The 12931-nt window shown below is 44.8% G+C and overlaps 1 protein-coding gene across 4 annotated transcripts in view; it reads left to right on the top strand.

Annotated features, from left to right (window-relative positions):
* The window catches only part of MINDY4B (MINDY family member 4B), a 162797-nt gene that overhangs the window by 137227 nt on the left and 12639 nt on the right, over positions 1 to 12931 (top strand). For all 4 annotated transcript variants that reach the window (XM_063916052.1, XM_063916049.1, XM_063916050.1 and 1 more), the window contains one exon: positions 591 to 771. In XM_063916052.1, the coding sequence (XP_063772122.1) occupies positions 591 to 771 (181 nt within the window). The remainder of the gene's footprint in view (positions 1 to 590; positions 772 to 12931) is intronic.

The following is a 12931-nucleotide window of genomic DNA, read 5'->3' as shown; positions in this document are numbered from 1 at the left end:
ACCCACTGCCTCTCCCATTTGTAGGAGGCACACATTTTTAGTTTGCAGGGGGGCACCCTAGCACCAGCCCTGGTCAGAGGTGCAGCCAATAGCTGCTGAATTAGGCAGTTACCACAACCTTGCAGCACCATCAACAGAACATGGGACCAGACTGACAGGAGCATTGCAGAATAGCACCACTGGGGAGAGCAGCACCACTGGTGGGACAGCGGTACTTCAGCAGATTGTGAATGTTTGCTGCTTGTACGGGCTCATTTAGCATGGTCAGATGATGGCCACATATATAATCAGATGGATTCACTTTCTGACAGAATTTACCAACTGCCCCGGCAAACATCTAAATTATTCTGATCAATTTTTAACTGGGTTTAGCAATTGTTTTGGCCCCATGCACACTACAGTGTGACAAATTAGATGTAAAATACCTAACTGTCCAATGGAATTGCAGAATATAAGGGCAAACGTGTCACCTTTGGTCAACATAGATAGAATGTCTTATAACCTTCTGAAATCTGTATCATACTGGTATTCACTCGTAAAGGTGCTTACACTACAATGACATACTGACATCTATTAACATTTGTCTGCAGGTGGGAAGCATGCTAAAAACTCCAAAGTTTCCTATCTGGCTGTGCTATATTAATGGCACCTACAGTGTTCTTTTTGGAACAAACACATCTCTCTTATGTGATTGGAAAATGGAACACATATTTGATCTATATTTCTACAGTGGGCAGTTTACCCAAATCAAAACAGCGCATCTGACAATTGGTATGTACTGATCATGTAGTCACACCTTGATGGTATAATTTCATATTTATTGTAAAACAGTAAAGTTTAAGAAATCTAAAATGAACGGAGTGCAATTAGTTCATTGGAATTGTATCATTCGTTTTTTCTGAATATGTGCAGGGACAATTGTGTACTTTCGGTCAGGCCCCTCACTAGGTAGGTCATTAAAAATTGTGCATTAATATCTGCACACTGTGGGCCTCATCCACAGGTACTAGCAAATCACTCAGGAAGGTGCAGTTTTACAACTTGGGAAAACTATGCTGTGCTGAGAAGGATGGGTATTAAAAATGCATACAGAGTAGGATCATGAATCATGGTTAGTACTTGGAAGGGAGACCACCTGGTTAGTACTTGGATGGAGACCACCTGGTTAGTACTTGGATGGGAGACCACCTGGTTAGTACTTGCATGGGAGACCACCTGGTTAGTACTTGGATGGAAGACCACCTGGAAATACCAGGTGCAGTAGTACAATAGTAACTACCAACAGACAGCAGAAGTAATGGATCAACCTTCACCTTGGGCATCTATGGTTAAACTATCTCTGCAGTAATTACACAGTATAGTTCGATTTGGATTGGACTCAGGTCAAGGTATTTGATTATAATAACTTGTGGATTGATATGAATCATAGTTCATGAATTCAGAACCATTTGGATTGAATGATCTAATGCTGCAGTTATAAAATTTACGGTAATCATATTGCATGGTTATCTGGTTGATGCCTGGTCTATAAGGATAGAGACAGCTTTACAATTTCCGTTGTCAGAAAGAGGTCAGTCTTTAACCCCTTACAAATTGATGCCATGGAGCCAGAATGAACTGACTAATTTTAAAGGGGTTTAAACACTTTGTAGGAGGAACCATACTCCTTCCCAAGTAGAAAAAAGACACTGAATATGTTACATATATTTTGTCGAAGTCGAAAATATTATACCCACATGCATCAAGTACAAACACCACACAGAGTGGCCTCCGTGCGTGTGCTTGTTCTGCCGTGCGTGCACATGCCCGCACGCTGCGTACATTGGCTCACGAAGTCCTGCGTATTAGCGCGTGGTATGAGTAAATACGGTAGCATACGCATTCGCATGGAAAAGCCACAAAGACATAACTGACATTTCATCCGCGTAGTGCATAATTTACACATAGCCCACACACACCACACCAGCAAGTTACATTTACTTAAGAAATGGAACAATAGAGATATTCAACTTTACAGGATATGAGGGGACAGAATTAGGTTAGGAGGTGGTGTTTGGTATCCAGTTGTACAGTATTTCAAGGGTAATATTCCGATGGCAGTTTGCAGAAAGTAGCACGCTCCTGCGCATAGATATGCGCAAGAGTACAATATTAATATTACACTGTATTTACTGTACTCTTGATATTCGGCGGGAACCCAGTGGAGGACATCTGCAAGTGCACCTGGACCAGGCATCACCCACCTATTCAAACCGACCTATGACCCCTCATGTACTGTAAATGACCAGCCCTTTAACCTATGGATGAAGAGATTACAGTTTCCTTTGTTTCATGCTTTGGACCATTGTATAAAAACCAAGCCTCCTGGCTGGGCTCAGTCTATTCTCTGAAGGTCATCTATCCAGATTGACTGAGGACCGGAACCGGGTGGCGCAGGCGAACAAATGTATGTATCCATTGATTGTAGCCTTTTTCTCTTGTATTGTTGTATTTCTCTGTGAACCCCCTTTTAAGTAAATATTTGTTGCTGCGTTGGACCACAACATAACATATGCAATTGGTGTAGCATTCCTTTCCTGTTAGGGGTTAAAGTGTATAGGCCGCACGTGTAGCTATTTTGTGCTTACAGCGTGACGGTGTGCTTACGCAATGTGTACGCATTTCATAGAGGTTTAACACACACATGATTAGAGGTTGCAGCAGCCTGAACATTTCTGTATTTAAGGTATTGCATTTTCTTCCTGTAAGTTATAAATGAACTTAACAATTGAGGGCTCTGTCCGGTTCACCACATGCTTATAGACTTGCAAGCCACACAGACTTTGATCTAGCAACAAAGGGTGGAGACGCATCTTAAGTAACCTTGCATTGTGTTCAAAACTATCTTGTGTTGTTAGACCAAGTCTGTGCTGTATAGTCTTAGAGGTGCTGGTGTAACCCAAGGGAAAAACAGGAAAAAAGCAGTTTATTATTTGTGTGTAATTTTTGGTGCGAAAGCGTACACAAAGCATACCGATACCTTGCATGCATTCTCACACATTGTTGCCATAGGTTATTGGAGTCATTATAGATCTGTGTGAAATCGGATACATTTATTTGCTATATATATATATATATATATATATATATATATTTGAAATAGTGTGTTAAGGGAGTAATTGTAAAACATGAAACGCAGTTCCGGCCTAAACGTTTAGGTATACACTCAATAGAGGAGTGACTTCAGCCGAGTGTACGGAACAACTGTGTGTTGTGTTAGTGAGCGATATTAGATTTGTTGCTCACATTTATTGTGATAGTGTGGTTCATTGAGTTGCGAACGCACGTTTGTACACGTGGGTACGGTACGTGAGGACAGCGTACAGGAGCGCGCACGTGGCGTAAGGACTCGCACGGTGGCGTGTTTACATAAGGTTGCGTAGAGTTGGGAGCGCGAAGGTGCAGTTTTACAACTTGGGAAAACTATGCTGTGCTGAGAAGGATGGGTATTAAAAATGCATACAGAGTAGGATCATGAATCATGGTTAGTACTTGGAAGGGAGACCACCTGGTTAGTACTTGGATGGAGACCACCTGGTTAGTACTTGGATGGGAGACCACCTGGTTAGTACTTGCATGGGAGACCACCTGGTTAGTACTTGGATGGAAGACCACCTGGAAATACCAGGTGCAGTAGTACAATAGTAACTACCAACAGACAGCAGAAGTAATGGATCAACCTTCACCTTGGGCATCTATGGTTAAACTATCTCTGCAGTAATTACACAGTATAGTTCGATTTGGATTGGACTCAGGTCAAGGTATTTGATTATAATAACTTGTGGATTGATATGAATCATAGTTCATGAATTCAGAACCATTTGGATTGAATGATCTAATGCTGCAGTTATAAAATTTACGGTAATCATATTGCATGGTTATCTGGTTGATGCCTGGTCTATAAGGATAGAGACAGCTTTACAATTTCCGTTGTCAGAAAGAGGTCAGTCTTTAACCCCTTACAAATTGATGCCATGGAGCCAGAATGAACTGACTAATTTTAAAGGGGTTTAAACACTTTGTAGGAGGAACCATACTCCTTCCCAAGTAGAAAAAAGACACTGAATATGTTACATATATTTTGTCGAAGTCGAAAATATTATACCCACATGCATCAAGTACAAACACCACACAGAGTGGCCTCCGTGCGTGTGCTTGTTCTGCCGTGCGTGCACATGCCCGCACGCTGCGTACATTGGCTCACGAAGTCCTGCGTATTAGCGCGTGGTATGAGTAAATACGGTAGCATACGCATTCGCATGGAAAAGCCACAAAGACATAACTGACATTTCATCCGCGTAGTGCATAATTTACACATAGCCCACACACACCACACCAGCAAGTTACATTTACTTAAGAAATGGAACAATAGAGATATTCAACTTTACAGGATATGAGGGGACAGAATTAGGTTAGGAGGTGGTGTTTGGTATCCAGTTGTACAGTATTTCAAGGGTAATATTCCGATGGCAGTTTGCAGAAAGTAGCACGCTCCTGCGCATAGATATGCGCAAGAGTACAATATTAATATTACACTGTATTTACTGTACTCTTGATATTCGGCGGGAACCCAGTGGAGGACATCTGCAAGTGCACCTGGACCAGGCATCACCCACCTATTCAAACCGACCTATGACCCCTCATGTACTGTAAATGACCAGCCCTTTAACCTATGGATGAAGAGATTACAGTTTCCTTTGTTTCATGCTTTGGACCATTGTATAAAAACCAAGCCTCCTGGCTGGGCTCAGTCTATTCTCTGAAGGTCATCTATCCAGATTGACTGAGGACCGGAACCGGGTGGCGCAGGCGAACAAATGTATGTATCCATTGATTGTAGCCTTTTTCTCTTGTATTGTTGTATTTCTCTGTGAACCCCCTTTTAAGTAAATATTTGTTGCTGCGTTGGACCACAACATAACATATGCAATTGGTGTAGCATTCCTTTCCTGTTAGGGGTTAAAGTGTATAGGCCGCACGTGTAGCTATTTTGTGCTTACAGCGTGACGGTGTGCTTACGCAATGTGTACGCATTTCATAGAGGTTTAACACACACATGATTAGAGGTTGCAGCAGCCTGAACATTTCTGTATTTAAGGTATTGCATTTTCTTCCTGTAAGTTATAAATGAACTTAACAATTGAGGGCTCTGTCCGGTTCACCACATGCTTATAGACTTGCAAGCCACACAGACTTTGATCTAGCAACAAAGGGTGGAGACGCATCTTAAGTAACCTTGCATTGTGTTCAAAACTATCTTGTGTTGTTAGACCAAGTCTGTGCTGTATAGTCTTAGAGGTGCTGGTGTAACCCAAGGGAAAAACAGGAAAAAAGCAGTTTATTATTTGTGTGTAATTTTTGGTGCGAAAGCGTACACAAAGCATACCGATACCTTGCATGCATTCTCACACATTGTTGCCATAGGTTATTGGAGTCATTATAGATCTGTGTGAAATCGGATACATTTATTTGCTATATATATATATATATATATATATATATATATTTGAAATAGTGTGTTAAGGGAGTAATTGTAAAACATGAAACGCAGTTCCGGCCTAAACGTTTAGGTATACACTCAATAGAGGAGTGACTTCAGCCGAGTGTACGGAACAACTGTGTGTTGTGTTAGTGAGCGATATTAGATTTGTTGCTCACATTTATTGTGATAGTGTGGTTCATTGAGTTGCGAACGCACGTTTGTACACGTGGGTACGGTACGTGAGGACAGCGTACAGGAGCGCGCACGTGGCGTAAGGACTCGCACGGTGGCGTGTTTACATAAGGTTGCGTAGAGTTGGGAGCGCGAATTATGACCGCACAATAGCAATTCAATTTAAGGCGGGATAGAATACATTTATACTATAGCACATAACTATCCGATTTTAAAAGCAGATTATTATAATATTTTGTTTAAACTGTACTACCTCTGGGATAGAATATCAATCAAAGGGAGTGATATTTTTCTGTACAGAAAAACAACATTGTGTATTTGTGTGAGCTGAAAGTAGGAGTGGATGTATTGAACCCCGGCAAAAATTGGGATCCCATGAGAGACGCTGAGTTAGCAGAGGCTCGCGGTGTGAAAGGTTCACAACCTTACGTATTGACTGAAGTGGACTAGGTGGTCTAAGTGAACTAGGTGGTCTAAAGTGGACTAAGTGAATTCATGATAGTGATCGTAGGGCTTATACATAACAAATCTATAGGCTGTGCGATTGGACCGCACGTCCGTGTGGTATACGAGGCGCAACGGGATACCATTTGCGTTCTTTTGCGCAAATTGCGTCATCATATGCATTTTGTAGAAGAATACGCAGACGTGATTGTGTAAAGAAAGGGGTTTTTCGCTCTTCAGGAAATCTCCCTGGTGGACAGTCACTGGAAAGGGTGATCGATAGTCTGTTTCTCATCCTATAAAAATTCCAGTGGAAAGATACCGAAAAAGTAATTTTTCGCTGACTCTCTCAGGAAAAATATTCCAACAGAACCTCCACCGAAAGAAATTACGGTGCTGAAGGGTCTGATAGGAGTCCGAGGTTGGGTACACCGGGTTTTCCACTGTTGGAGTGGGTCGGAGTACAGGCCAGCGTGGGCAGGAGTGAGTGAAAGCACTCGGTAAGTACTTTCACTGTTTTTCGTTGTGCATTTGGAGATTGTGTTTAAAAAAGTCCGCAATGGGAGCCAAGTGCACAAGCGTGAAGCGTTTGGCAGCCAGGGTTCAGGCTGGGGAGCTGCGGCCCAGGGGGACAGCTCGGTTGATAATGTGTGGGAAGTATGGTCCACATGCGGAGGCTTTTTGTGATGAGTGGGTATGTATGACTGCTGATGATAGGGCATCATTCCCTAGGATGGGTAGTTTTGAACCAGAGGTAATACAGAGCGTAAGGATTAGGATATGTCTGATCAAATCTAGGAAACAAAGGATCAGACATACCAACTGTTTAAATCTGTGGCAACTAAAGGGAGATGTGCAAAGGGAGCTGGCTCACACAGTAAGTTCCAAACCTGACAGGAAGGTGATTGTGAGTGCACCACCACCGCCATATGTCGATGGGGAGATATTTGCTACAACCAATGGTACATCGGTAAATGATAGCAAAATGCATAATCAATGTGTTAACCCTAATCCTTGCAAGTTGTATCCCATTTTGAATTCTCCCAAAGGTTGTGAGGAAGACGATGAGCCTAGTACGATATCAGCACTCTCTCTAGCAGCTACCATGCAGGACACCCAGGTGGGCACGGCCCAACCGTTGAGAGCAGTGGCGATGCCCCCCAGTGGAGGAACGAGTGAGGTCGTGTCCACCGGTAAGTACGGAACTATACATTATGCAGAGAAAATAGCTCCCCGTATTATAGAGACAAACAGAAATGAAGTGGTTGAGTTAAACCCAGTCAGGGTGATTGCAGTCCCCAATGGGAAGACTGATAATCAGGGAGTAACCCCCATCAGGAACATTGCAATGCATTGTCCTTGGTCCCGATCAGAACTGATATCAATTATGTCAGAATTCAAAGATTGGCGGACAGTGCTAAGAGCGAGTCTATCCTCAAATATTGAAATCCCAAAATTCATAACTGATTGTAAACTCGATGTAGAAGTGCCTCTCACTGATGAGTACAGCCAAGAGAATGTAAGTCAAATTAACATACAATTAGGATTGTATTTCCCTATTGTTGTTAAGTGGAACAAAATTTTCTCTATAAAACAGAAGGAAAGTGAAATGGCATCCGAGTATTTCCATAGAGCACTACTGGAAATGGCTAGATACACTGGGATAGAGGATATAAAGGAAAATGCCAACCATAGGGAGGTAGCTGTCTCTGTACTAATGGATGAACTAAAGGAGGCATTGAGGACCAGAGTGCAGACCTCTCTGCCAAATTGGAGGGGTATCACGGTAGCTGCACTGAGAGAGTCTGCACTTGAGCATGACCGCAATATCACTAAACACAGGGAGTCGCAAGGGGATAGGTTGATGCTGGTAAGTATACAGGAGCTGGAAGGGATGTCCAACCAAACTAAACCCCAGGCCCCTGTTGATTGGAGAAAACCAAGACTGTGTTACATTTGTAGGAAGGAGGGACATTTTGCTCAAAATTGTAGGAGTAATGGGACACATACTACATATAGATCCCCTAGACCAGAATACGAACCACGGTACCAAACACATAGCCAGGATCAGGGAACACACAGGAGGGATTATGAGCTGCATAGAGGGGAAACATGGAGGTACCCACCGAGGAGGGACTGGCAGATCAGTACTAAATTCAAACACAGGTGTAACAACCACGGGTAAAATGATTTTGGCAATGGGAGTAACGGGAAAGGTGCAGCAGTACCCTTTGAGTAGACCTGCAGAGATTACGATAGGGCCATTGCATTCTTTTCTGTCCCTCTCCACTCTGACAGCCAATACCTCTTTGCTTTCACCCACAGGGGAATACAATATACCTGGACCCGTCCTCCCAAGGTTTCATTGACAGCCCAAGTATTTTCTCCCAGGCCTTACATGACTGTTTGCAATCTTTTCAACCTGAGAGTGGGTCGGTGCTAATACAATATGTTGATGACTTGTTGTTGTGTTCTGACTCATTCGAGTCATCCCTGGCAGACACTAAACAGCTTCTGTTTCATCTCTCCCAGACAGGACACAAGGTTTCAAAGGATAAGTTGCAGTTGTGCCGGACTAGGGTTAAATACTTGGGACACTGCTTGACACAAGGACTTAGGCACCTGACCACTGATAGAATACAGGCCATCCGCGACATGACTCTGCCGCAAACTCAGCAACAGATCCGCACTTTCCTCGGAATGTGTGGGTACTGTCGGAATTGGATTCCAGGGTTCTCTATTCTGGCACTACCTTTGCAGGAAATGGTCTCCTCGAACAAACCAGAACGGGTCTCTCATACAGAAAAGTCTGAGCTGGCGTTTGAGAGACTAAAACAGTGCTTGCCACAAGCACCAGCATTGGGGATGCCAGATTACGAGAAGCCCTTTGAATTGTATGGTACTGAAAGCGCTGGGTGCGCGGCAGGAGTCTTAACACAGAAACATGGTGATGCCAGAAGACCGGTAGCCTACTACAGTGCACAGTTGGACACTGTAGCACGGTCTCTCTCCACTTGCCTACGAAGTGTTGCAGCCATAGCTTTGTTGGTAAGTAAAAGCGAGGACGTAGTGCTAGGACACGACTTGACCATCAATATACCACATGCAGTATCAGCGTTGCTAAGCTCCAACCAAACATGTCTCATCCGCTCAGTTTACAAAGTGGGAACTATCACTGATGGCCCCTGTAAACATCACCATAAAGAGCTGCAGCACACTAAATCCTGCAACCTACTTGCCGAGTGTGCCTGGTCATGCACAAAGTGTGGAGGATGAGAATGATGGTGGAGGAGGATTTAGTGCAGACACTGATACGCATGATTGTATGGAATACCTGAACCAGACCTTCACTGCGAGACCTGACATCAGTGAAAACCCACTGGAAGGAGTAGACTTTACCTTCTACACTGATGGTAGTTGCCACAGACAGACGGACTCGGGAGACCTGTGCACCGGATACGCAGTTGTAGATGACGAAGGTATCATAGAAGCTGAACCCCTTGGTCCACCTCACTTAGCACAAGTTGCTGAGCTGGTAGCACTGACCAGAGCATGTGAGTTGGCAAAGGGTAAGTCAGCTAATATATACACGGATTCTAGGTACGCCTTTGGAGTGGTGCATGATTTTGGGGCCCTGTGGCACCTCAGAAATTTCATGACGGCAGCTGGCATACCTGTAGCGCATGCGTCATACATCAAGAGGCTTCTGACAGCCATACAGGAACCGGACAGAGTGGCTGTTATCAAGTGTAAAGCACATACTTACAACCAAGACCCAATTTCACTTGGTAACAGCGGGGCAGACGTAGTTGCAAAATCAGCAGCAAGCACCATCATACAAACCAACATCACACAACTGATGACATTTAACACAGTAAACATGCAACAATTAATCGAAATGCAAAATTTGTGTCCCTACAGGAGAAGGCAGTCTGGAAGGCGAAGGGATATGGTCAGGAGTCCTCAGGACTTTGGACAGATGGACACTGTAGGCCAGTGGCCCCCAGGGCATATCTCCCAAGCCTAGCTGAGGTGGCACACGGTCTGACTCATCTGGGTAAGGAAGGTATGTGCAAGTTGGTAAGAGCCTACTGGAGTGTACCAGGGTTCTCTTCTCATGCAGGTAAGAAAGCAATGACATGTCTTACTTGCTTGAGGAAGAATACTGGTAAGACAATACCAACGGAGCCATCCCATATCCCTCCTACAGACGGACCTTTCCAGGTAATACAAATCGACTTCATACAGTTACCACCCTGTAGGAATTTAAAGTATGTGTTAGTATGTACCGATGTCTTTTCAAACTGGGTAGAAGCATTCCCCGTTGCCACAAATTCTGCCATGTTCACTGCAAAGAAAATCGTGCAGGAATTTGTGTGTAGATATGGTATCCCTAGAATGATTGAAAGTGATAGGGGTATCCATTTTACAGATGAAGTCTTTCAGGTCACGTGAAAACTGATGGGTATTAATAGTAAGCTGCATACTCCATACCGGCCACAGGCAAGTGCGAAGGTGGAGAGAATGAACAGCACTATTAAGAACAAGCAGAGCAAAGTGATGGCTGAAACTGGACTGTTGTGGCCAGAAGCACTGCCACTAGTGATGTACAGCATCAGAACCACTCCCGCTTAACTTATCACCCTTCGAAGTTCTTTTTGGATGACAACCCCATGTAATGATAGACCCCCAGGATGATTTGAAGTGCAATAATGAAATAACTGTGCAATATTTGGTTAGGATGAGCCAGCAACTGAGAAACCAGCAAAGGAATCTAAAACCTTGCGATTCCTGACCTACCAAACAGTAATTGTCATGACATTGAACCTGGGGATTATGTGATGATTCGAAATTTTCTACGCTCAGGTTGCCTCATTGACAGGTGGGAAGGACCGTATCAAGTTTTGTTAACCAGCACGACAGCACTAAAGGTTGCCGAGAGAGAGACTTGGGTCCACTCGTCCCACTGCAAGAAGGTCGCTGACCCAGAGAAAACTCGTGACAAAGAGAAAGGTGAAGAGAACCTCGTATCACTAGAGAATCTGTTCCGGGAAAGCTGAGAGACAGGACTGTTGGACGGCACCTGAGCGTGGAGAACAACAAAATCAAGGACGGTTGTCATAACATTTTTTTCTCTATCGTCCTAGTGGATGCTGGGGTTCCTGAAAGGACCATGGGGAATAGCGGCTCCGCAGGAGACAGGGCACAAAAAGTAAAGCTTTTCCAGATCAGGTGGTGTGCACTGGCTCCTCCCCCCATGACCCTCCTCCAGACTCCAGTTAGTTAGATTTTTGTGCCCGGCCGAGAAGGGTGCAATCTAGGTGGCTCTCCTAAAGAGCTGCTTAGAAAAAGTTTAGCTTAGGTTTTTTATTTTACAGTGAGTCCTGCTGGCAACAGGATCACTGCAACGAGGGACTGAGGGGAGAAGAAGTGAACTCACCTGCGTGCAGGATGGATTGGCTTTTTGGCTACTGGACATCAGCTCCAGAGGGACGATCACAGGTACAGCCTGGATGGTCACCGGAGCCGCGCCGCCGGCCCCCTTGCAGATGCTGAAGTCAGAAGAGGTCCAGAATCGGCGGCTGAAGACTCCTGCAGTCTTCTAAAGGTAGCGCACAGCACTGCAGCTGTGCGCCATTTTCCTCTCAGCACACTTCACACGCAGTCACTGAGGGTGCAGGGCGCTGGGGGGGGGCGCCCTGGGAGGCAAATGTAACCTATATAAAGGCTAAAAATACCTCACATATAGCCCCCAGAGGCTATATGGAGATATTTAACCCCTGCCTGGATTCACTAAATAGCGGGAGACGAGCCCGCCGGAAAAGGGGCGGGGCCTATCTCCTCAGCACACGGCGCCATTTCCTCTCACAGCTCCGCTGGTCAGGACGGCTCCCAGGTCTCTCCCCTGCACTGCACTACAGAAACAGGGTAAAACAGAGAGGGGGGGCAAATTTATGGCGATATTTTGATATATATAAAGCAGCTATAAGGGAGCACTTATTATAAGGCTATCCCTGTTATATATAGCGCTTTTGGTGTGTGCTGGCAAACTCTCCCTCTGTCTCCCCAAAGGGCTAGTGGGTCCTGTCTTCGTTAGGAGCATTCCCTGTGTGTCTGCTGTGTGTCGGTACGTGTGTGTCGACATGTATGAGGACGATATTGGTGTGGAGGCGGAGCAATTGCCAAATATGAGGATGTCACCCCCTAGGGAGTCGACACCAGAATGGATGCCTTTATTTATGGAACTACGGGATAGTGTCAACACGCTAAAGCAGTCGTTTGACGACATGAGACGGCCGGACAATCAATTAGTGCCTGTCCAGGCGACTCAAACACCGTCAGGGGCTGTGAAACGCCCTTTGCCTCAGTCGGTCGACACAGACCCAGACGCAGGCACTGACTCCAGTGGTGACGGTGACGAATCAACCGTATTTTCCAGTAGGGCCACACGTTATATGATTTTGGCAATGAAGGAGGCGTTACATTTAGCTGATACTACAGGTACCACTAAACAGGGTATTATGTGGGGTGTGCAAAAACTACCTATAGTTTTTCCTGAATCAGAAGAATTAAATGACGTGTGTAATGAAGCGTGGGTTGCCCCTGATAAAAAGCTGATAATTTCAAAGAAATTATTGGCATTATACCCTTTCCCGCCAGAGGTTAGGGAGCGCTGGGAAACACCTCCTAGGGTGGACAAGGCGCTAACACGCTTATCTAAACAAGTGGCGTTACCCTCTCCTGAGACGGCCGCACTTAAAGATCCATCAGATA

This window comes from Pseudophryne corroboree, chromosome 4 (assembly GCF_028390025.1).
Source record: "Pseudophryne corroboree isolate aPseCor3 chromosome 4, aPseCor3.hap2, whole genome shotgun sequence".
Taxonomy (NCBI): domain Eukaryota; kingdom Metazoa; phylum Chordata; class Amphibia; order Anura; family Myobatrachidae; genus Pseudophryne; species Pseudophryne corroboree.
Note: the sequence above shows the minus strand (reverse complement) of the source record. Positions and strands in the feature narration are given on the sequence as shown.